The following is a 26,722-nucleotide window of genomic DNA, read 5'->3' on the forward strand; positions in this document are numbered from 1 at the left end:
AAAATATATACAATTTTGAGTCATCAAGGTTAGATAGCCAGACAGACCTGGCAAAGCTGAACTAAACAAAGTGTTTCATCTCTCTGTGATTTATTATCCTCAACTTTAAAAAGACTACTGTGAAAATTCACAAAACAGTAAAGATAAATTGTCCACCACAAGACTTGGTGGTTTGGAGACGGTGCTTCTTAAAAGCTTGCCCCTCATCATTTTTCTTAGTTTAAAAAATTCGTCTTTTTTTAAAGGTTTTATTTAAATTCCAGTTAGTTAACATACAGTGTAGTATTTGTTTCACGTATAGAATTTAGTGACTCAACACCCAGTGCTCACCATCACTAGTGCACTCCTTAATCCCCATCACCTATTTACCCCATGCCTCCACCCACCTCCCCTCTGGCAACCAACAGTTTGTTCTCTACAGTTAAGAGTCTCTTTCTTGGTTTGCATCTCTCTCTCTTTTCCCTTGGCTCATTTGCTTTGTTTCTTAAATTCCACATATGAGTGAAATCAAATGGTATTTGTCTTCCTCTGACTGACTTCTCTCACTTAGCATAATACTCTCTAGCTCCATGCACGTTGTTGCAAATGACAAGATTTCATTCTTTTTTGTGGCTAATATTCCATTGTATATATGTACCACATTTTCTCTTTTCTTTTTATTTTTTTAATGTTTATTTTTGAGAGAGAAAGAGACAGAGTGCAAGAGGAGGAGGGGCAGAGAGAGGGGGAGTCACAGAATCCAAAGCAGGCTCCAGGCTCCGAGCTGTCAGCACAGAGCCTGACACAGGACTTGAACTCACGAACCATGAGATCATGACCTGAGCTGAAGTCTGATACTTAACCAACTGAGCCACCCAGGCACCACTGGTAGCACATTGCCTTTACCCATTCATCAGTCGACGGACACTTGGGCTGTTTCCATAGTATGGCTACTGTAGATAATGCTGTTATAAACATGGGGATGCATGTATCTCTCTGAATTAGTATTTTTGTATTCTGTGAGTAAATACATAGTGGTGCAATTGCTAGACTGTAGAGTAGTTCTATTTTTAACTTTTTGAGGAACCTCCATACTGTTGTCCAGAGTGGCAGGACTTCATCAAAATAAAAAGCTTCTGCACAGTGAAGGAAACAATCAACAAAAGTAAAGGCAACCTATGGAATGGGAGAAAATATTTCCAGATGACATATCAGATAAAGAGTTGGTATTCAAAACATATAAAGAACTTATATGTATTTTTTTTATTTTTTCTTTAAAACTTACATAATTATGTTTTAAAGAAAATCTATGTAGCTATGTTTGAAAACATATGTGGCTATATTTTAAAGAAAAAATACAAACAGTACATGGGTTTTCCCACAACTGGTTATACTCTTCCAAATTTCTAGGTTCCTGGGAGAAAAAAAAAGTCATGGGGCACCTGGGTGGCTCAGTTAAGCGGCTGACTTCGGCTCAGGTCATGATCTCATGGTTCATGAGTTTCAGCCCTGCATCGGGCTCTGTGCTAACAGCTCAGAGCCTGGAACCTGCTTCAGATCTGTGTTTCTGTCTCTCTCTGCCCCTACCCTGTTCACGTTCTGTCTCTCTCTCTGTCAAAAATAAATAAATTTTAAAAATACATATTAAAAAAAGAAAAAAAAAGTCATGACACAAATAAAAGGTAGTTTTTATTAGAAATAATAATTAATGGAGGGGCCAAGATGGTGGAGAAGAATGGAACTTTTTTTTGCCTGTCTTGTCCCTGAAATGCAGCTAGATCAAGGCCAAACCATCTTGCACACCTAGAAAACTGATTTGAGGATTAACACAACAATCTGCACAACTTTAACCACAGAACTTGGCAGTCTTTTACTTCCTTCAAAAGGATGAAATGAAGGAATTCATCCCTAAAGAAAGAACAGGAGGGGCGCCTGGGTGGCGCAGTCGGTTAAGCGTCCGACTTCAGCCAGGTCACGATCTCGCGGTCCGGGAGTTCGAGCCCCGCGTCAGGCTCTGGGCTGATGGCTCAGAGCCTGGAGCCTGTTTCCGATTCTGTGTCTCCCTCTCTCTCTGCCCCTCCCCCGTTCATGCTCTGTCTCTCTCTGTCCCAAAAATAAATAAACGTTGAAAAAAAAAATTTAAAAAAAAAAAGAAAGAACAGGAAAATATAACAGCCAGGGACTTAACACAGATAACGGGCAAGATGTCTAAACCAGAATTTAGAATCACAATAAAAAGAATACTAGCTGGAGTTAAAGAAAGCATAGAATCCCTTTCTGTGGAGATAAAAGAAGTAAAAATCTAGTCAGGATGAAAATAAAAATGCTGTAACTGAGCTGCAATCCTAATGGATGCCACAGTGGCAAGGATGGATGAAGTAAGTCAGCGATATAGAAGACAAATTTATGGAGAATAATGAAGCAGAGAAAAAGAGGGAAACTAAGGCAAAAGAGCATAATATAAGAAGTAGAGAACTCAGTGACTCATTAAAAAGGAATAACATCTGAATCATAAGGGTCCCAGGAAATGAAAAAAGATAAAAAAGGGGTAGAAGGTTTCTGTGAGAAAATCATAGCAGAAAACTTTTCTGACCTAGGGAAAGACACAGACATCAAAATCCAGGAAGCACAGAGAACTCCCATTAGATTCAACAAAAACCGACATCAACAAGGCATATCATAGTCAAATTCACAAAATAGTCAGGCAAGGAAAAAATCATGAAAGCAGCAAGGGGAAAAAAAAAGTCCTTAACCTACAAGGGAAGCCAGATCAGGTTTGCAGCAGACCTATCCACAGAAACTTGGCAGGCTAGAAAGGAGTGGCAGGATATATTCAATGTGCTGAACTGGAAAAATATGCAGCCAAGAATTTTTTTTTTTTTTTTTCAACGTTTATTCATTTCTGGGACAGACAGAGACAGAGCATGAACGGGGCAGGGGCAGAGAGAGAGGGAGACACAGAATCGGAAACAGGCTCCAGGCTCTGAGCCATCAGCCCAGAGCCTGACGCGGGGCTCGAACTCACGGACCGCGAGATCGTGACCTGGCTGAAGTCGGACGCTCAACCGACTGCGCCACCCAGGCGCCCAAGAATTCTTTATCTAGCAAGGCTGTCATTCAAAATAGAAGAGATAAGATGGGGCGCCTGGGTGGCGCAGTCGGTTGAGCGTCCGACTTCAGCCAGGTCACGATCTCGCGGTCCGTGAGTTCGAGCCCCGCGTCAGGCTCTGGGCTGATGGCTCAGAGCCTGGAGCCTGTTTCCGATTCTGTGTCTCCCTCTCTCTCTGCCCCTGCCCCGTTCATGCTCTGTCTCTGTCTGTCCCAGAAATGAATAAACGTTGAAAAAAAAAAAAAATCAAAATAGAAGAGATAAGAATTTTCCCAAACAAAAACTAAAGGAGTTCGTGACCACTAAACCAGCCCTGCAAGAAATTTTAAGGGGGAATCTCTCAGGGGAGAAAAGACAGGGAAAAAAAAAAAGACCAAAAGCAACAAAGACTAGAAAGAACCAGAGAACACCACCAGAAACTCCAACTTTACAGGCAACATAATGACAATAAATTCATACCTTTCAGTTCTCACTCTAAATATCAGTGGACTGAAACCTCCAATCAAAAGACATAGGTTAACAGAATGGATGAGAAAACAAGATCCATCTATATGCTATTTACAAGAGACCCACTTTAGACCTAAAGACACCTTCAGATTGAAAGCAAGGGGATGAAGGAGGTTCTCTGAGTTTGCTTCCAAATGCATCTGCAATTCAATATGTCTAACCAATCCCCCCCCCAAACTAAGCCCTCCAACCCCAATAACCCCTGAGTCTTTGACATGGACATTGGAGGAGAGCGAGTTGGGTGAATTGTCTTAGAATTGTTTGCAGATATTGTACTGAAAACTGCAGAAAATTTTCGTGCATTGTGTACAGAGAAAAAGGCATTGGACCCACCACTGGGAAACCTCTCCATTTCAAAGGATGTCCTTTCCATCGAATTACTAAGAAATTTATGATTCAGGGTAGAGACTTCTCAAATCAAAATGGGACAGGCAGAGAAAGTATTTGTGGTGGAAAACTTGAAGATGAAAATTTCTATTATAAGCATGACCAGGAAGGCTTATTGAGCATGGCAAATGCAGGCTGCAATACAAATGGTTCTCAGTCCTTTATCACAATAGTTCTGACTCCTCATTTGGATAGGAAACATGTGGTATTTGGCCACATAATTAAAGGAATGGGTGTGGTAAGGATACCGGAAAATGTATAAGTGAAAGCTGAAAAACCTGCCAAATTGTGTGTTACTGCAAAATGAGGAAATTGAAGAAAGGGGATGACTGGGGCATATTCCCAAAAGATGGCTCTGGTGACAGTCATCCAGATTTCCCTGAGGAAGCAGATAGAGACTTAAAAGATGTAGATAAATTTTTACTAATAACAGAAAACTTAAAAAATATTGGAAATACTTTTTTCAAATCCTAGAACTGGGAGATGGCCATTAAAATATATACAAAGGTTTTAAGACAGGTGGAAGGTTCAAAGGCTGTTATTGAGAAAGCAGATAGATTGAAGCTGCAACCTACAGCTTTAGGCTGTGTTCTGAATATTGGTGCTTGTAAACTGAAGATGTCAAATTGGCAGGGAGCGACTGACAGTTGTTTGGAGGCTCTTGAAATAGACCCATCAAATACGAAAGCATTGTACCACAGAGTTCACGGATGGCAAGGATTAAAAGAATACGATCAAGTTTTAGCTGATCTTAAGAAAGCTCAGGAGAGAGCAGGGAAGATAAATCTATCCAGGCAGAACTGCTGAAAGCCAAACAAGAGATAAAGGCACAGAAAGATAAAGAGAAGACAGCGTATGCACAAATGTTTGCCTAATAAGGAATTCAGTTTTACTTAAATATACATTGATTGTATAAAGGCAATAAGAAAATTTAAAGGTTTCTGTCTGTTACAGATGATCCCTGATGTGTTCCTTTGATACTTCAGTTTCTCATTGTTTACAGTTTAGGAATACCGAAAAGGGTTCACTCTTTTTTTTTTTTTTTTTTTAGAAAAGGGTTCACTCTTAATAAAACGGTGTTACAAAATACAAAAAAAAGAAAAAAAGAAAAGAAAAGAAAAGAAAAGAAAAGAAAAGGGGATGGAGAACCACCTATCATGCTAATAGTCACCAAAAGAAAGCCTGAGTGGTCATACTTATATCAGATAACCTAAATTTTAAAATAAAGACTGTAACAAGATATAAAGAAGTGAATTATATCATAATTCAGGGGTTTATCCACCAAGATCTAACAACCGTAGACATTTATGCTCCAAATGTGCAAGCACCCAAATATATAAATGAATTACTCACAAACATACAGAAACTCATTGACAATAATACCATAATAGTAGGGGACTTTAACACCCCACTTACAACAATGGACAGATCATCTAAACAGAAAATCAACAAGGAAACAATGCTTTGAATGACACACCGAACTGGATGGACTTAACATATATTAGAACATTTCATCCTAAAGCAGCAGAATATACATTCTTCTCAAGTGCACATGGAACATTCTCCAGAATAGATCACATACTGGGACACAAGTCAGTCCTTAATAAGTACAAAAATATTGAGATCACACCATGCATATTTTCATACCACAACATTATGAAACTCAAAATCAACAACAAGAAAAAACTTGGAAAAATAACAAATACTTGGAGACTAAATAAAGAACATCCTACTAAATAATGCATGGGCTAACCAAGAAGTTAAAGAGGAAATTAAAAAGTACCTGGAAGCCAGAGGCGCGGGGCGGGGATCGCCTGGGTGGCTCAGTTGTTTAAGTGTCCGACTCTTGATTTCAGTGCAGGTCATGATCTAACAGTTTTGTGAGTTTGAGCTCTGCATCAGGCTCTGTGCTGATGGTGCAGAGACTGCTCAAGATTCTCTGTTTCCTCCTCTCTCTGCCACTCCCCGACTTGTGCTGTCTTTGTCCCTCTCAAAATAAATAAACTTTTAAAAAATTTATTTTTTTAATTAAAAAATAAAGAAAAAAAAGCACATGGAAGCCAATGAAAATGATAACACCACAGCCCCAAACCTCTGGGACACAGCAAAGGTGATCATAAGAGAAAAGTGTATAGCACTATAGGCCTTCCTAAAGAAGGAAGGTCTCAGATACACAACCTAACGTCACACCTTAAAGACCTGGAAAAAGAACAGCAAATAAGACCCAAAACTAGCAGAAGACAGGAACTAATAAAGATTAGAGCAGAAATCAATGCTATTGAAATAAAAAAACCGGGGCGCCTGGGTGGCGCAGTCGGTTAAGTGTCCGACTTCAGCCAGGTCACGATCTCGCGGTCCGTGAGTTCGAGCCCCGCGTCAGGCTCTGGGCTGAGGGCTCAGAGCCTGGAACCTGTTTCCGATTCTGTGTCTCCCTCTCTCTCTGCTCCTCCCCTGTTCATGCTCTGTCTCTCTCTGTCCCAAAAATAAATAAACATTGAAAAAAAAAATTTTTTTTTAAAAAAGAAATAAAAAAACCAGTAGAACAGATCAATGAAACCAGGAGCTGGTTCTTTGAAAGAATTAACAAAATTGATAAACCACTAGCCAGTTTGATCAAAAAGAAAAAGGAAAGGACCCAAATAAATAAAATCAAGAATGAAAGAAGAGAGATCACAACCAACACAGCAGAAATACAAACAATAATAAGAGAATATTATGAGCAATTATATGCCAATAAAATGGGCAATCTAGAAGAAATGGACAAATTGCTAGAAACATATAAACTACCAAAACTGAAACAAAAAGAAATAGAAAATTTGAACAGATCCATAACCAGTAAGGAAATTGAATTAGTAACCAAAAATCTCCCAAAAAATAAGAGTCCAGGGCCAAATGGCTTTCCAGGGGAATTCTGCCAAACATTAAAAGAAGGTTGACACCTATTCTTTTGAAGCTGTTCCAAAAAATAGAAATGGAAGGAAAACTTCCAAACTCATTCTATGAAGCCAGCACTACCTTGATTCCAAAACCAGACAAAGACCCCACTAAAAAGGAGAACTATAGACCAATTTTCCTGATGAACATGGATGCAAAAATCCTCAACAAGATATTAGCCAACCAGATCCAACAATACATTAAAAGAATTATTCACAACCAAGTGGGATTTATACCTGGGATGAAGGGCTGGTTCAATATCTACAAAACAATCAATGTGACACATCACATCAACAAAAGAAAGGACAAGAACCAAATGATCCTCTCAAAAGATGCAGAGAAAGCATTTGACAAAATACAGCATCCTTTCATGATAAAAACCCTCAAGAATGTAGGGATGAAAGGATCATACCTCAAGATCATAAAAGCCATATATGGAAGCCCCAACTCTAATATCATCTTCAATGGGGAAAAACTGAGAGCTTTCCCCCTATGGTCAGGAGCAAGGCAGGGATGTCTACTCTCGCCACTGTTATTCAACATAGTATTGGAAGTCTTAGCCTCTGCAATCAGTTAGCCTCTGCAATCAGACAACACAAAGAAATAAAAGGCATCCAAATCAGCAAGGAGGAAGTCAAACTTTCAATCTTTGCAGACAACATGATACTCTATATGGGAAACCCAAAAGATTCCACCAACAAACTGCTAGAACTGATCCATGAATTCACCAAAGTCGCAGGATATAAAATCAATGCACAGAAATTTATTGTATTCCTATACACCAACAATGAAGCAACAGAAAGAGAAATCAAGGAATTGATACCATTTACAATCGCACCAAAAACCATAAAATACCTAGGAATAAATCTAAGAGGTGGAAAATCTATACACTGAAAACTATAGAAAGTTTATGAAAGAAATTGACGAAGACACAAAAAACTGGGAAAAATACACCATGCTCATTGATTGGAAGAACAAATATTGTTAAAATGTCAATACTACCCAAAGCAATCTACATATTCAATGCAATCACAATCTGAATCTGAATAACAACAGCATTCTTCACAGAACTAGAACAATCAATCCTAGAATTGTATTGTATGGAGCCAGAAAAGACCCCAATGAGCCAAAGCAATCCTGAAAAAGAACCAAAGCTGGAGGCATCACAATCCTGGACTTCAAGATGTATTACAAAGCTGTAATCATCAAGACAGTATGGCACTGGCACAAAAACAGACACTCAGATCAATGGAACAGAATAGTGAACCCAGAAATGGACCCACAAACATATGGCCAACTAATCTTTGACAAAGCAGGAAAGAGCACCCAATGGATAAAGACAGTCTTTTCAGCAAATGGTGCTGGGAGAACTGGACAGCAACATGCAGAAAAATGAACCTGGACCACTTTCTTATACCATACAAAAAAATAAACTCAAAATGGATGAAAGATCTAAACAGAAGACAGGAAGCCATCAAAATCCTCGAGGAGAAAGCAGGCAAAAACATCTTTGACCTTGGCCGCAGCAACTTCTTGCTCAACATGTCTCTGGAGGCAAGGGAAACAAAAGCAAAAATGAACTATTGGGACCTCATCAAAATAAAAACCTCTGCACAGCAAAGGAAACAATCAGCAAAACTAAAAGGCAACCGACAGAATGGGAGAAGATTTTTGCAAATGACATATCAGAGAAAGAGTTAGTGTCCAAAATCTACAAAGAACTTCTCAAACTCAGCACCCAAAAAACAAATAATCCAGTGAAAAAATGAGCAAAAGACATGAATAGACACTTCTCCAAAGAAGACATCAAGATGGCTAACAGACACATGAAAAAGTACTTAACATCACTCATCATCAGGGAAATACAAATTAAAACCACATTGAGATATTGCCTCATACCAGTCACAATGGCTAAAATAAACAAACTCAGGCAACAATAGATGTTGGCAAGGATGCGGAGAAAGAGGATGTCTTTTGCACTGCTGGTGGCAATGCAAGCTGGTGCAGCCCCTCTGGAAAACACTAGGTAGGTTTCTCAAAAAATTAAAAATAGAACTACCCCATGACCCAGCAATCGCACTACTAGGTATTTATCCAAGAGATCCCAGTGTACTGTCAAAGGGGCGCATGCACCCCAACATTTATAGCAGCACTATCAACAACAGCCAAAGTATGGAAAGAGCCCAAATGTCCATCGACAGATGAATGGATAAAGACGATGTGGTATATATATACAATGGAGTGTTACTCAGCAATCAAAAAGAATGAAATCTTGCCATTTGCAACTATGTGGATGGAACTAGAGGGCATTATGCTAAGCAAAATTAGTCAGAGAAAGACAAATATCATCTGACTTCACTCATATGAGGACTTTAAGATAGAAAACAGATGCACTTAAGGGAAGGAAAGCAAAAATAATATAAGAACAAGGAGGGGGACAGAATATAAGAGATTCTTAAATACAGAAAACAAACTGAGGGCTGCTGGAGGCATTGTGGGTGGAGGGATGGGCTAAATGGCTAAGGGGCATCAGGGAAGACACTTGTTGGGATGAGCACTGGGGCTATACATAGGGGATGAATCACTGGAATCTACTCCTGAAATCATTATAGCACTATATGCTAACTTGGATATAAATTTAAAAAATAAATAAGTAAATAGAAAAATAAATAATAATTAACAGGGGCACCTGGGTGACTCAGTTGGTTGGGCCTCCAACTTTGGCTCAGGTCATGATCTCACAGTTAGTGAGTTCGAGTCCTGCATCAGTCTCTGTGCTAACAGCTTGGAGCCTGGAGCCTGCTTCGGATTCTGTGATTCTGTGTCTCCTTCTCTCTCTGCGCCGCCCCCCTCCCCTGCCCGGCTTGCGCTCTGTCTCTCTCTTTCTCAAAAATAAACACTGAAAAAAAATTTAAAAAAAAAGAAATAAAGAATAATCAACACAATAACATGAGAAGAAACTTGAGAGACATTGTGAAGATAAGTTTCAGTCTGACAAAATCCGCAGAAAACTCATCCTTGTGTGTAAAGCAAGGGAATGACCCAAAGGTAGAAGTAAAAATGAAAAAAAAAAAAAGAAAAAGAAAAAAGAAAAAGAACGAAGTAAGCAGTCTAGAAATCCAAAGGTAGAGGAGCAAATATTGATCCAAGATGGTGGCCTGCCCCATCCTTGGAGTACTGGATTCCTAATGCACAAATAGAATCCTCATTTTTCTGCAATGGCATTGGGGTCTACCCTGCAAGCTTCTTTTTAAATAATTGTTGAGTCTTACAAAGAGTTTTAAATTTGCTCTGCAGCATGGCCCACACACATCCTTGGAAGAGCAAAGCACATTGTGATTCCCGGGCCTCTATGGCTCTCATGCAATGTCCCAGCACAATGATACACAGCTTCTCCACATCCTTTTCCTGCTGGGGAAAAGGCTAGAAATATTTTTTTGTCAAATATGTGATGTTTGAGTAATTACATTTCTTTTTCACATTTTGAAGCATATCATTAAAGAATTGGCAACCTCAAAGTTCTCCTTCAGCAAGTAACCGGTGGGAACTATACGCCATCTCCTTAAAATAGCCATCTCCTCGTTTTGTTCACTGTGGACTTGCTGGTGTCATCAAAAAAAATTTTTGGTCCTTTTTAGAAATTATGAGGACTGTGGATGTTTTGGAAATGATTTTTTTTAAGAAGAAAAGAAAAAGAAGAAAAATTGCCAAACAAAACTGTCTGAAAAGAAACACTTCATAAGCTTATGCAGACAGCATTCCTGCCACATTTGTCATACATATTGCTCTACTTTCATGAAAAAGGAACCTCTTTGGGTCATCATCACTCATTGTTCACTACACAGAAAGGCACTGGTAACTAAGACTCCACCTGTTACCCTGAAGCAGTTTTTTTTTTTGTTTTTTTTTTGTTTTTTTTTTACAACCATACAGGCAACACCCCTATCAGAAGCAGATCTCTGAATCATGACATTTTTAAGAGATTTTGTCAAGAATGGGAACATTGTGGAGAGCCCTCCTCCACCACTCAGAAGAGGGAAATCTTAAAAAGTACCTGGAACTATAAGCAGAGGTTTCACTTTTTCTACAAAAAAAGAAAACCCATTCTTGTTTCACTTTGGAAAAGAAATATATATCCTTTATCCGTATTACCTGTCAGTTGTTCATAATTACATGAATAAAATAAATCTTTCCATGAAAACCCTACAGTCATCATTATGGATACTGTGGAAAAACAACACGCTTTCTTGGCTAAGCTGCCAAGTTGAAAAAAGAGAGCTGTGACTGATATCCTTTTAACTTTTTTAAAAAAACAGAATTTATTTTTTAGAGCAGTCTTAGGTTCACGGCAAAACTGAGCAGAAGGTATGCAGATTTCCCATTATGTCCCCTGGCCCCACACATGTACAGTCTCTCCCATTATCAACATCCTGTATCAGAGTGGTACACTAGTCATAATCGAGGAACCTGCATTGACACATCATCATCACCCAAAGCCTATACTCTGCATTCGGGTTCATTTTTCGTGTTGTACATTCTGTGGATTTTGACAAATGTATATCATATATCTACCATTGTAGTATCTCGGAATAGGTTCACTGCCCTAAAAATTCTTTTTTTTCTTAATTTTTTTTTAATGTTTTTATTTATTTTTGAGACAGAGAAAGACAGAGCATGAGCAGGGGAGGGGCAGAGACAGAGGGAGACACAGAATCTGAAGCAGGCTCCAGGCTCCGAGCTGTCAGCAGAGAGCCCAATGCGGGGCTCGAACTCAGACTATGAGCTGAGTTGAAGTCATGACCTGAGCTGAAGTCGGATGCCAACCGACTGAGCCACCCAGGTGCCCCACCCTAAAAATTCTTTGTGCTCTACTTACACTTCCCTTCCCCTGCCCATGGCAACCACTGATTCTTTTTCTGTTTACAGTTTTGCGTTTTCCAGAATGTCATAAAGTTAGAATCACACAGTATATAATCTTTTCAGATTAGCCTCTTTCCTTAGTAATATGTATTAAAGTTTCCTCTGTGAATTTGCATGGTTTAATAGCTTCTTTCTTTTTGTGGGGGCTGAATAATATTCCTTTGTATGAATGTACCACAGTTTATGTATCCATTCACCTATGGAAGGACATTTTGGTTGCTTCCGAGTTTTGTCAGTTCTGAATAAAGATGCTATAAACATTCATGTGCAGGTTTTTGTGTGAACATGGGTTTTTGACTCTTTGGGGAAAATACCAAGTAATGAAATTGCTAGATCATATCGTGAAAGTATGTTTATTTTTTAAAGAAATGGCCCAAATGTCTTCCAAAATGACTACACCAGTTTATAATTCCACCAGCAATGAACGAAGACTTCCTGTTGCTATACCCTCCCTATCAACATTTGCTGTTGTCACGTTTCTACATTTTAGCCATTTTAATAGGCGTGTAGTGGTATATCATTGCTGTTTTAATTTGCATTTCCCTAATGACATATGATGTGGAGCATCTTTTCATACACTTATTTGTTATCTATATATATTCGTTAGTGAGGTATCTGTTCAGATCATTTGCCCATTTTTATTTTTTATTTCTTTAATGTTTATTTTAGAAAGAAAGAGAGCATGCATGTGAGTGGGGTGAGGAGCAGAGAGAGAGAGGAGAGACAGAATCCGTCTCTGCACTGTCAGCGCAGAGCCTGACCCGGGGCTCTATCCTACAAACCATGAGATCATGACCTGAGCCGAAATCAAGTCAGATGCTTCACCAACTGAGCCACCCAGGTACCCCTCATTTGCCCATTTTTAGATTAAGTTTTCTTATTTAAACTTCTAAGAGTTTGTTGTATATCTTGGGCAATAGTCCTTTATCACATGTATCTTTTGCAAATATTTTCCTTCAGTTTGTGGCATCCCTACTTATTCTTTTGAGAGTGTTTTCACAGAGCAGAAGTTTTTTATTTCACTGGGGGTGCTGACAGAGCCAAGCCTGTTTGGCATTCTCTCTCTCCCACTCTTTCTCTGCCCCTCCCCAACTCACACAACTGCACTCTCTCAAAATAAATAAATAAACATTTAAAAAATTAAAAAAACAAAATGGCTTCACCAGACCCAAAGGGATCCAAAATTTTTTCCTATGTTACTCCTAAGAGTTTTGTAACTTTGTGTTTTATAAGCTAGATCTATGACTTATTCTGAGTTAACTTTTGTGAAGAGTGTAGATTTGTTTACATGAAGATATCCAGTTGTTCCAGCACCATCTGTTGAAAATACCACCTTTTCCCCATTATATTGTTTTTGCTCTTTTGTAAAGGAGCTATTGCCTATATTTATCTGGGTCTATTTCTGGGATCTCTATCCTGTTCTGTCGATCTATGTGTCAATTCTCTCACCAATACCATACTCTCTTGATTACTATAGCTGTTGAGTAAGTATTAAAGTCAGATAGTGTCAGTGCTCCAACTTTCCCCTTCTCCTTCAATATTGTTTTGGCTGTCCCAGGTCTTTTGTCTCTACATAAAAACTTCAGAATCAGTTTTTTTAATATCTACAAAATAACTTGTCTGGGATATTGATTGTAACTGCATAGACTCTATAGGTCAACTTGGGAAAAACTCTCTCTCTCTCTGCCCTTTGTGAGATTCCCTCTCTCTGCCCTTTGCTCACTTGTGCCCTCTCTCTATCCAAAAAAAAAAAAAAAAAAAAAAGATTTTAAATATGCTTTTTGTTACTCAATGTGTTAACAAAGAATATATGAATTATTATATCACAAATTTTAAAAATATTTTTATAACTGTATTTCATTAGTTTCCTTTGTAATCCAATTTATTTTATTTTATCCATTTAAAAATATTACTCTGAGAAGAGTCTCTAGGTTTCACCAGACTAGCAAAAGGTCCATTGCACAAAAAGCTCATGGTTTTTCTGAAAAGGAAGTTGGAATAGAAGTATCTGATGAAGGGATGCCTGGCTAGCTCAGTGGGTGGAGCATGTGACTCTTGATCTTGGGGTTGTAAATTCGAGCCCCATACTGGGTGTAGAGATTACTTAATAATAAAATCTTTTAAAAAAAAAGTATCTGGGTATGCCTGGTTGACTCAGTTAAGCAACTGACTTTGGCTCAGGTCATGATGTCACAGTTTGTGGGTTTGAGCCCTGTGTCAGGCTCTGTGCTGACAGCTTGGAGCCTGGAACCTGATTCAGATTCTGTGTCTCCCTCTCTCTCTGTCCCTCCCCCACTTGAGCTCTATCTCTCTCTGTCACAAAAAATATAATAAACATTAAACATTTTTTAATCAATAAATTTAAATAAATAGATAAATAAACAAATAAATAAGTACCTGATAAAGACAGCATATATTCCCTCCAAGTATTGGAACCATCATGAGCAATCTCAAGAGATTACTTAGGATCTCAGTCACTCATCATAGTGATTGGAAGACCACTTGCCGCTTGTTTTAATGCTTATAACCTCATTTATTACCAGTGATTTAGCTCAGGAAGCTGCCTAGATTCTTGTTTTTGACCTTATAGGATGCCTAAAATCCTACTTACAGTTGTTGTGTCCATGATTCCATACTCTTAAGAGGAAAATGATGATTTTGGCCACTTCCCCAGATTCATGTTATATACATTGCCTAATTTCTTATGTTTACTTGTGCCTTTTAGCCTCAGACATGGAATCAGCCATTTCTGCAAAGGACCCTTGATGCTCTTTCAGTGGAAATGGTATTAGAGATCATATCATCCTGGACATTAGAGTGTCTCATGGGGTCAAATTACTCCTCGCTATTTCAGTGGGACAGCAAAACAGGTTTTTCTTATAAAAGAATATCATATTGCTACTTCCAATCCAGTTGCTAAAGGTCAGGGTTCCTACTAAAATTCTTGATTTCCTCCAAACTGAATATCTTATACGAATCCTTTTCCTGATAAAACTAATGTAATTATTTATTTACTTTATCCCACAATTTAAGTTAAAAATAATACAGTATCAATACAAATATTAATTCTGAACATAGTTCGAAACTTTCTAATGATTCCTTTTGGTTTCAGATAGGTAGCTGTTTTTACCTCCTAGCAGAAGGATCTCCTCTATCTTGAGATATGGAAAAACCCTAGGAGATCTGTTTCCATACAATAGTTTATTTGTCATCACCCTTGGGTCCATCTTTAATGACTTAGTTATAAGTACAAGGCTCATATGATTTCCAGCTAAAAATCAATTCATCTCCTCTTTAATTTCTAATCACATCAGAATCCTTATATTTGAATGCATACATTCTTAACTTTGTTAAATCCTGGCCTCATCTTCAAAAATTTTACATTTTTGCATCTTTTCATACCTGTAAGTTCTTGTCATTTTCAATGTGCAACATTCTCTTATAAGTTTAAAATATAGACAGAGAAGGAAGATGGCGGCGTAGGAGGACGCTGGGCTCACTGCGCGTCCTGCTGATCACTTAGATTCCATCTACACCTGCCTAAATAACCCAGAAAACCGCCAGAGGATTCGCAGAACGGAGTCGCCGGAGCCAAGCGCAGACGAGAGGCCCACGGAAGAGGGTAGGAAGGGCAGCCAGGCGGTGCGCGCTCCACGGACTGGCGGGAGGGAGCCGGGGCGGAGGGGCGGTTCGCCGGCCAAGCAGAGCCCCCGAGTCTGGCTTGCAAAAAGCGGAGGGGCCTGACAGACTGTGTTCCTACAGCAAGCGCGACTTAGCGTCTGGGAGGTCATAAGTAAACAGCTCTGCTCAGAAAGCGGGAAGGCTGGAGGACAAAGGGAAGGAGAGCTGCTGAGCCCCCGGACAACAGAGCTCAGTTTGGTGGGGAACAAAGGCGCTCGCCAGCGCCATCTCCCCCGCCCATCCCCCAGCCCAAATCCCAAAGAGAACCAGTTCCTGCCAGGGAACTTGCTCGCTCCGCGCAAACACCCAACTCTGCGCTTATGCGGAGCCAAACCTCCGGCAGCGGATCTGACTCCCTCCTGCTGCCACAGGGCCCCTCCTGAAGGGGATCACCTAAGGAGAAGCAAGCTAAGCCTGCCCCTCCTGCCCCTGTGCACCTTGCTTACCCACCCCAGCTAAGACGCCAGATCCCCAGCATCACAAGCCTGGCAGTGTGCAAGTAGCCCAGACAGGCCACCCCACCCCACAGTGAATCCCGCCCCTAGGAGAGGGGAAGAGAAGGCACGCACCAGTCTGACTGTGGCCCCAGCGGTGGGCTGGGGGCAGACATCAGGTCTGACTGCGGCTCCGCCCACCAACTCCAGTTATACACCACAGCACAGGGGAAGTGCCCTGCAGGTCCTCACCACGCCAGGGACTATCCAAAATGACCAAGCAGAAGAATTCCCCTCAGAAGAATCTCCAGGAAATAACAACAGCTAATGAGCTGATCAAAAAGGATTTAAATAATATAACAGAAAGTGAATTTAGAATAATAGTCATAAAATTAATCGCTGGGCTTGAAAACAGTATACAGGACAGCAGAGAATCTCTTGCTACAGAGATCAAGGGACTAAGGAACAGTCACGAGGAGCTGAAAAGCGCTTTAAACGAAATGCATAACAAAATGGAAACCAACACGGCTCGGATTGAAGAGGCAGAGGAGAGAATAGGTGAACTAGAAGATAAAGTTATGGAAAAAGAGGAAGCTGAGAAAAAGAGAGATAAAAAAATCCAGGAGTATGAGGGGAAAATTAGAGAACTAAGTGATACACTAAAAAGAAATAATATACGCATAATTGGTATCCCAGAGGAGGAAGAGAGAGGGAAAGGTGCTGAAGGGGTACTTGAAGAAATAATAGCTGAGAACTTCCCTGAACTGGGGAAGGAAAAAGGCATTGAAATCCAAGAGGCACAGAGAACTCCCTTCAGACGTAACTTGAATCGATCTTCTGCACGACATATCATAGTGAAACTGGCAAAATACAAGGATAAAGAGAAAATTCTGAAAGCAGCAAGGGGTAAACGTGCCCTCACATATAAAGGGAGACCTATAAGACTCGTGACTGATCTCTCTTTTGAAACTTGGCAGGCCAGAAAGAATTGGCACGAGATTTTCAGTGTGCTAGACAGAAAAAATATGCAGCCGAGAATCCTTTATCCAGCAAGTCTGTCATTTAGAATCGAAGGAGAGATAAAGGTCTTCCCAAACAAACAAAAACTGAAGGAATTTGTCACCACTAAACCAGCCCTACAAGAGATCCTAAGGGGGACCCTGTGAGACAAAGTACCAGAGACATCACTACAAGCATAAAACATACAGACATCACAATGATTCTAAACCCATATCTTTCTATAATAACACTGAATGTAAATGGACTAAATGCGCCAACCAAAAGACATAGGGTATCAGAATGGATAAAAAAACAAGACCCATCTATTTGCTGTCTACAAGAGACTCATTTTAGACCTGAGGACACCTTTAGATTGAGAGTGAGGGGATGGAGAACTATTTATCATGCTACTGGAAGCCAAAAGAAAGCTGGAGTAGCCATACTTATATCAGACAAACTAGACTTTAAATTAAAGGCTGTAACAAGAGATGAAGAAGGACATTATATAATAGTGACAGGGTCTATCCATCAGGAAGAGCTAACAATTATAAATGTCTATGCGCCGAATACCGGAGCGCCCAAATATATAAAACAATTACTCATAAACATAAGCAACCTTATTGAGAAGAATGTGGTAATTGCAGGGGACTTTAACACCCCACTCACAGAAATGGATAGATCATCTAGACACATGGTCAATAAAGAAACAAGGGCCCTGAATGAGACATTGGATCAGATGGACTTGACAGATATATTTAGAACTCTGCATCCCAAAGCAACAGAATATACTTTCTTCTCGAGTGCACATGGAACATTCTCCAAGATAGATCATATACTGGGTCACAAAACAGCCCTTCATAAGTTTACAAGAATTGAAATCATACCATGCATACTTTCAGACCACAATGCTATGAAGCTTGAAATCAACCACAGAAAAACGTCTGGAAAACCTCCAAAAGCATGGAGGTTAAAGAATGAATGAGTGGGTCAACCAGGCAATTAGAGAAGAAATTAAAAAATATATGGAAACAAACGAAAATGAAAATACAACAATCCAAACGCTTTGGGACGCAGCAAAGGCAGTCCTGAGAGGAAAATACATTGCAATCCAGGCCTATCTCAAGAAACAAGAAAAATCCCAAATACAAAATCTAACAGCACACCTAAAGGAAATAGAAGCAGAACAGCAAAGGCAGCCTAAACCCAGCAGAAGAAGAGAAATAATAAAGATCAGAGCAGAAATAAACAATATAGAATCTAAAAAAACTGTAGAGCAGATCAACGAAACTAAGAGTTGGTTTTTTGAAAAAATAAACAAAATTGACAAACCTCTAGCCAGGCTTCTCAAAAAGAAAAGGGAGATGACCCAAATAGATAAAATCATGAATGAAAATGGAATGATTACAACCAATCCCTCAGAGATACAAACAATTATCAGGGAATACTATGAAAAATTATATGCCAACAAATTGGACAACCTGGAAGAAATGGACAAATTCCTGAACACCCACACTCTTCCAAAACTCAATCAGGAGGAAATAGAAAGCTTGAACAGACCCATAACCAGCGAAGAAATTGAATCGGTTATCAAAAATCTCCCAACAAATAAGAGTCCAGGACCAGATGGCTTCCCAGGGGAGTTCTACCAGACGTTTAAAGCAGAGATAATACCTATCCTTCTCAAGCTATTCCAAGAAATAGAAAGGGAAGGAAAACTTCCAGACTCATTCTATGAAGCCAGTATTACTTTGATTCCTAAACCAGACAGAGACCCAGTAAAAAAAGAGAACTACAGGCCAATATCCCTGATGAATATGGATGCCAAAATTCTCAATAAGATACTAGCAAATCGAATTCAATGGCATATAAAAGGAATTATTCACCATGATCAGTGGGATTCATTCCTGGGATGCAGGGCTGGTTCAACATTCGCAAATCAATCAACGTGATACATCACATTAACAAAAGAAAAGAGAAAAACCATATGATCCTGTCAATCGATGCAGAAAAGGCCTTTGACAAAATCCAGCACCCTTTCTTAATAAAAACCCTTGAGAAAGTCGGGATAGAAGGAACATACTTAAAGATCATAAAAGCCATTTATGAAAAGCCCACAGCTAACATCATCCTCAACGGGGAAAAACTGAGAGCTTTCTCCCTGAGATCAGGAACACGACAGGGATGCCCACTCTCACCGCTGTTGTTTAACATAGTGCTGGAAGTTCTAGCATCAGCAATCAGACAACAGAAGGAAATCAAAGGCATCAAAATTGGCAAAGATGAAGTCAAGCTTTCGCTTTTTGCAGATGACATGATATTATACATGGAAAATCCGATAGACTCCACCAAAAGTCTACTAGAACTGATACATGAATTCAGCAAAGTTGCAGGATACAAAATCAATGTACAGAAATCAGTTGCATTCTTATACACTAAGAATGAAGCAACAGAAAGACAAGTAAAGAAACTGATCCCATTCACAATTGCACCAAGAAGCATAAAATACCTAGGAATAAATCTAACCAAAGATGTAAAGGATCTGTATGCTGAAAACTATAGAAAGCTTATAAAGGTAATTGAAGAAGATTTAAAGAAATGGAAAGACATTCCCTGCTCATGGATTGGAAGAATAAATATTGTCAAAATGTCACTACTACCCAAAGCTATCTACACATTCAATGCAATCCCAATCAAAATTGCACCAGCATTCTTCTCGAAACTAGAACAAGCAATCCTAAAATTCATATGGAACCACAAAAGGCCCCGAATAGCCAAAGTAATTTTGAAGAAGAAGACCAAAGCAGGAGGCATCACAATCCCAGACTTTAGCCTCTACTACAAAGCTGTCATCATCAACACAGCATGGTATTGGCACAAAAACAGACACATAGACCAATGGAATAGAATAGAAACCCCAGAACTAGACCCACAAACGTATGGCCAACTCATCTTTGACAAAGCAGGAAAGAACATCCAATGGAAAAAAGACAGTCTCTTTAACAAATGGTGCTGGGAGAACTGGACAGCAACATGCAGAAGGTTGAAACTAGACCACTTTCTCACACCATTCACAAAAATAAACTCAAAATGGATAAAGGACCTGAATGTGAGACAGGAAACCATCAAAACCTTAGAGGAGAAAGCAGGAAAAGACCTCTCTGACCTCAGCCGTAGCAATCTCTTACTCAACACATCCCCAAAGGCAAGGGAATTAAAAGCAAAAGTGAATTACTGGGACCTTATGAAGATAAAAAGCTTCTGCACAGCAAAGGAAACAACCAACAAAACTAAAAGGCAACCAACGGAATGGGAAAAGATATTTGCAAATGACATATCGGACAAAGGGCTAGTATCCAAAATCTATAAAGAGCTCACCAAACTCCACACCCGAAAAGCAAATAACCCAGTGAAGAAATGGGCAGAAAACATGAATAGATACTTCTCTAAAGAAGACATCCGGATGGCCAACAGGCACATGAAAAGATGTTCAGCGTCGCTCCTTATCAGGGAAATACAAATCAAAACCACACTCAGGTATCACCTCACGCCAGTCAGAGTGGCCAAAATGAACAAATCAGGAGACTATAGATGCTGGAGAGGATGTGGAGAAACGGGAACCCTCTTGCACTGTTGGTGGGAATGCAAATTGGTGCAGCCGCTCTGGAAAGCAGTGTGGAGGTTCCTCAGAAAATTAAAAGTAGACCTACCCTATGACCCAGCAATAGCACTGCTAGGAATTTATCCAAGGGACACAGGAGTACTGATGCATAGGGGCACTTGTACCCCAATGTTCATAGCAGCACTCTCAACAATAGCCAAATTATGGAAAGAGCCTAAATGTCCATCAACTGATGAATGGATAAAGAAATTGTGGTTTATATACACTATGGAATACTACGTGGCAATGAGAAAAAATGAAATATGGCCTTTTGTAGCAACGTGGATGGAACTGGAGAGTGTGATGCTTAGTGAAATAAGCCATACAGAGAAAGACAGATACCATATGGTTTCACTCTTATGTGCATCCTGAGAAACTTAACAGGAACCCATGGGGGAGGGGAAGGAAAAAAAGAGGTTAGAGTGGGAGAGAGCCAAAGCATAAGAGACTGTTGAGAACTGAGAGCAAACTGAGGGTTGATGGAGGGTGGGAGGGAGGAGAGGGTGGGTGATGGGTATTGAGGAGGGCACCTTTTGGGATGAGCACTGGGTGTTGTATGGAAACCAATTTGACAATAAATTTCATATATAAATAAAAAAAAAAAAAGAAACAGTGGTAAATCCATGCAATGGAATATTATTCAGCCATCAAAAAGAATTAAGTCTTGCCATTTGCAATCACGAGGATGGAACTAGAGTATATTATGCTAAATGAAATAAGTCAATCAGAGGAGACAAACACCATCAGGGGAAGGGAAGGAAAAATAAAATAGGATAGAAGCAGAGAGGGAGGCAAACCATACGAGACTCTGAAATATAAAGAACAAACTGACAGTTGCTGGAGGGGAGTGGGAGGAAGGATGAGCTAAACTGATGATGGGCATTATGGAGGGCCCTTGCTGGGATGAGCCCTGGGTGTTAGGTGAAAGTGCCGAATCACTAAATTCCAATCCAGAAATCAATACTATGTTTTATGCTGTATGTTAACTAATTTGAATTCAAATAAAATCTTGAACATAAAAAAATAAAAAAAAAATAAGTTTAAAATATAATTGATTGCTATTCTAAAGTTTGCATTATACACATCAAATAGACTCTCCCAGGGCATCTGGGTGGCTCAATCGATTAAGCATCCACCTCTTGATTACTGCTTAGGTCATGATCTCATGGTTCTTGGGTTCGAGCACCTTGACAGGCTCTGCACTGACCATGCAGAGCCTGCTTAGGATTCTCTATCTCCCTCTCTCTCTGCTCCTTCCCTCTTTGCGCTCTCAAGCCTGCTCGCGCTCGCGCGCGCTCTCTCTCTCTCTCTCCCTCTCAAAATAAATAAATATTTTATAAAAAATTGACACTCCCACTTAGTATATTAACCACTCAATTTTTTTTTTTATTTTTCTGCATGAAGATCAAGGAGGTAACTACATACTTTTATTGTACTTTATAATTCCACCAATTAACAAAAAATAATAATAGTAATACAGGCAATTCTGGCTTTGAGGTTTTGTTTGGAAGATTCTTGGCTCCTAGGTGAAATTCATATTACTAGGATTCCTTTTTTTTTGTTGTTAGAGAGAGAGAGAGAAAGAAAGAAAGAAAAGAAAGAAAGAAAGAAAGAAAGAAAGAAAGAAAGAAAGAAAGAAAGAAAGAAAGAAAGAAAGAGCGAGCATGCACAGGGGAGAGAAGCAGAGGGAGAGAGAAAATCTTCAGCAGGTTCATCACGGAGCCAGACACAGGGCTTGATTCTACGACCTTGGGATCATGATCTGAGCAGAAATCAAGAGCTGGATGCTCAACTGATTGAGCCACCTAAGGCACCACTTAGATTCTTATTTTATGTGCAGATACACATAGCGTAGAACTGCAAGTTCTCAGAAATCATGGGATAAATGCAAATATCTACTACTTTAATATAATAAAAAGTCAGATTCCCCCCAGCCAACCTAAAATATTATAATATATAACAAGAGCACATGAAAGGGGAAAAAAGCCATTGATTGGAAACTGAATCTTATTCAGAATATTCAAGAGGGAACTTTTTATACTTTCATATTACTCCAGATTAACTGAGTCCTGCCAGAACTATTTCCTGAAACATTCCATTTTTCCCATTATAATACATTTTAATTGCAATTGAAATCCTATGCTTTATCATATTTTCATAGACTTAGCTTTTTTTGGTTTTAATGCAGAAATCCAAACTCTTGCCATGCCCCAAATTCCGAATTTTGCACTGTGTACTAACTGCATGTATCTGTACAGAATGAAACACAAAATTATATTCTTTAATACCAAGGTAAATTCATTGGCTCTCTGGCATTCAGGCCTTCAAACTACACTACCAGGTTTCAGGAGTCTCCAATGCAGACAGCGTCTTGCGAGACTTCTCAACATTCATAATCAAGTGAGCCAATATCTTATGATAAATCTCTCTCTATCCCTCGCCCTCTCTCCACATATATATTATACATTGGATATAAAACGGAGCAAAGACCTAAACCTAAAAACTAAAACAACAGGGGTGCCTGGGTGGCTCAGTTGGTTGAGCGTCCAACTTCAGCTCAGGTCATGATCTCACGGTTTGTGAGTTCGGGCCCCATGTCGGGCTCTGTGCTGACAGCTCGGAGCCTGGGGCCTGCTTCAGATTCTGTGTCTCTCTCTCTGCCCCTCCCTCACTCACACTCTCTCTCTTCTTCAAAATAAATATACATAGAAAAAAAATTTTTAATTAAAAAAAAACTAAAACAATAAAACTCTTAGGAAAAAAACATAGGGGAAAAGCTTCATGACATCAGATATAGCAGTGTTTTTTCAGATATGCCACTAAAAGCATAGATAACAAAAGAAAAAGTAAATAAATCAGACTTTGTCAAAATATACAAGTTTGTGTCTCAAGGGGCACTATCAACAGAATGAAAAGGCATCCTATGGAATGGGAGAAAACAATTGCAAAACATATATATCTGATAAGGGATTATTATCCAGAATATATAGACTCCTCAACAACACTAACAAAAAACACACAAATAACCCTATTAAAACATGGGTAAATCATAGGACTTGAATAGACATTTCTCCAACTAAGATACACGAATGGCCAATAAGCACATGAAAAAATGCTCAACATCATTAAAGATTAGGGAAATGTAAATCAAACCACAGTGAAGTACTACTTCAAATCCCTTAGGATAGCTATTATCAAAAACAGAAAACACGTGTTAATAAGGATGTGGAGCAATCAGAACTCTTTTTTATTTATTTATTTTTTTTTAAATTTTTTTTTTCAACGTTTATTTATTTTTTTTGGGACAGAGAGAGACAGAGCATGAACGGGGGAGGGGCAGAGAGAGAGGGAGACACAGAATCGGAAACAGGCTCCAGGCTCTGAGCCATCAGCCCAGAGCCTGACGCGGGGCTCGAACTCACGGACCGCGAGATCGTGACCTGGCTGAAGTCGGACGCTTAACCGACTGCGCCACCCAGGCGCCCCCAGAACTCTTTTTTAAAATATTTATTTATTTTGAGAGAGAGAGAGCACGCACATGCATGGGGGGGAGGGGCAGGTAGGAAGAGATGGGAGGCAGGGGGAGGGGAGAGAGAGAATCCCAGGCAAGCTGTGTGCTCTGAGTTTGATCTCACAAACCGTGAGATTATGACCTGAGCCAAGATCAAGAGTCGAGACTTAACCCACTGAGCAAACCAGGTGCCCTGAAACTGAAGTCTTGAGCATTGCTGGTGGGAATATAAAATGATGCAGCCATTAAAGTATGGCATTTCCTCAAAAATTGAACATAGAACTACCATATGATCCAGCAATTCCACTTCCCAAAAAAACTGAAAGCAGAGATTTAAACAGATATTTGTATATCGTGTTCATAGCAGCATTATTCACAATAGCCAAAAGGCAGAAACAACCCAAGTGTCTCCATGGATGGATGGACAAACAAGATGTGGTATATACATACAAACGATGGAACATTATTCAGCCTTAAAAGGGAAGGAAATTCTAACACATGCAACAACATGGACGAACCGTTAAGAGGACAAGTATGCTAAGTGAGATAAGGCAGCCACAAAAAGACAAATATTGTCTTATTGCACTTCTATGAGGTACCTAGAGTCTGCAAATTCATGAAGACGGAGCAGAATGATGGTTGCCAAGGGCTGGGGGGAGAGGACAGTTAGCAAGTTATTGTTTAATGGCTGCAAGAGTTTCCGTTTGGGAAGATGAAAAAGTTCTGCAGGTGGATGGTGGTGATGGTTGCACAACAATGTGAGTGCAACTAATGCTACTAAACTGTACTCTTAGAAGTGGTTAGGATGGTCATTTTGACGTTATATATGTATTATCCCAAAAGCTTAAAACAAAAACAAGCCAACAGTGCTGACTTGATGCATTCCAGGAAGTGTGAGGACTACATATGCTGTTTAGTAAAGCATAAATCACAGGACACCTCATAGGGCCTCCAAACGAATTCCCTTCTTTCCTTCCCAAGGCGGCTAGATAATTGATTGCAGTCAGTAATCAGCTGGCTAAACAAAGGGAAATTCTCTATAAGGATGATTTATTGAATGCATTCCTATTATTGTTTTCCTTGCCCAAAGCTTTGCCTTTACACAAACACGCACGTGCGCGCGCACCCTCCCACACACACACACACACACACACACACACACACACACACGCCACATCCTTAAAACATTAACACCTAAAAAACCAAGAAGTCCATAAAACATTACCATGTGAAACAACAAAAGTGCCTAAAAAAGCAACGGAAGGCAGCATCACGTCCACGTAGCTGCTGATTTTACTCCTATGGTCTGTTTTCGCTTCCAAGACCAGTTCCCGCACCAATGCCTTTTCGTCGCTAAGGCTTTAATTGTGAACAAACGTTGGACTGGATTGGGATGGTCTTCAATTGTCAGGTTCTACGTCTAAACTACATGCACTTGGTGCGTCCTCCAGCTGCAAAGAGAGCGGGCAGCCAAGTCTCACAGTCCGTTTTTGGCTTTCACAGCACAAAGGGCAAGCGCTCTTCTCTCCTGCCTCTCTGCACTCCTCTCCCCCTGTCCCCCAGGTACGTCATCTCGCCCATTTTTTTCTTCCTCCCTTTTCCCACTTTCGCTCTTTCAAGTGATGAGCTCGCGCAACCACAAGCCCAACACAAACCGTGCTTTCCTCTTGAGAAAAACTCGTGCCTCAAATGAGGCTGGAAACTGCGAGGACCTAGACGCAGGGTGGCCCCTCCGGTTCCTCCCTCGCACCCCGGAAAGGCAGCGCACCAGCTGTGGGGCTGCGGGCACCCCGGCATCGGGGCCGGCGGCCCGCTCCCCGCCGGGAACAACCTCCCTACTGTTCCTGCCGGCAGCGGGTGCCAGCCGCCAGCCCGGGCGCGCCCGGCCTCCCCGGGTGCCAGGGTCGGATCGGGTGACCGCGCGGGCGTGCGCCCGGCGGTGGGGCCGGCCTCCGGGCCGAGGGAAGCCCGCCCCCGCCCCGCCCAGCCCCGCCGGCAAGGGCGCCCAGCTCCAGCTCCCGCCGCCACTCGCCGCCGCTCGCCCGGCCCGCCCGCACTCCCCGCTCCCCGCGCCGCAGCCATGGGCCCTGGAGCCTCACGGGCGCCGGCACTGCGGCTCCTCGCGCTGGGCGCGCTGCTGTGGCCGGCGGCCGGCGCCTGGGAACTCACCATCCTGCACACCAACGACGTGCACAGCCGGCTGGAGCAGACGAGCGAGGACTCCAGCAAGTGCGTCAACGCCAGCCGCTGCGTGGGCGGCGTGGCACGCCTCTTCACCAAGGTGCAGCAGATCCGGCGCGCCGATCCGCACGTGCTGCTGCTCGACGCCGGCGACCAGTACCAGGGCACCATCTGGTTCACCGTGTACAAGGGCGCCGAGGTGGCGCACTTCATGAACGCCCTGCGCTACGACGCCATGGTAAGAGGGCGCCTTGTTAGCGGGGAGGCTGAGGAGCCCTGGGGTGGGAGTCCCGAACCGAGAGGGAACCCAGCGCGGAGGAGCAGCGGACGGCGGGGCATCGAGTGGCCGGCCCGGAACAGGACGCAGAGCGCTGTGGGGAGAAAGCGACGCCGGCATGCCGGGTAGATACAGACATAAAAGT

General features: G+C 41.0%; 1 protein-coding gene and 1 pseudogene across 2 annotated transcripts in view; both read left to right on the plus strand.

Annotated features, from left to right (window-relative positions):
* Positions 1–3,747: 3,747 nt before the first annotated feature.
* Positions 3,748–4,857, plus strand: LOC112862584 (peptidyl-prolyl cis-trans isomerase D pseudogene; annotated as a pseudogene).
* A 21,264-nt stretch (positions 4,858–26,121) lies between these two features.
* The window catches only part of NT5E (5'-nucleotidase ecto), a 51,057-nt gene continuing 50,456 nt past the window's right edge, over positions 26,122–26,722 (plus strand). Inside the window, exon 1 of one of the 2 annotated variants that reach the window (XM_086707364.1) lies at positions 26,122–26,538. In XM_086707364.1, coding sequence (XP_086563490.1) covers positions 26,200–26,538 — 339 coding nt within the window. In that variant the 5' untranslated portion in view covers positions 26,122–26,199. The remainder of the gene's footprint in view (positions 26,539–26,722) is intronic. The other variant, XM_086707363.1, reaches the window with a different exon arrangement.

Source organism: Puma concolor, chromosome B2, assembly GCF_028749965.1.
Source record: "Puma concolor isolate L17-30 chromosome B2, mPumCon1.1.hap2, whole genome shotgun sequence".
In the NCBI taxonomy this organism is placed as follows: Eukaryota; Metazoa; Chordata; class Mammalia; order Carnivora; family Felidae; genus Puma; species Puma concolor.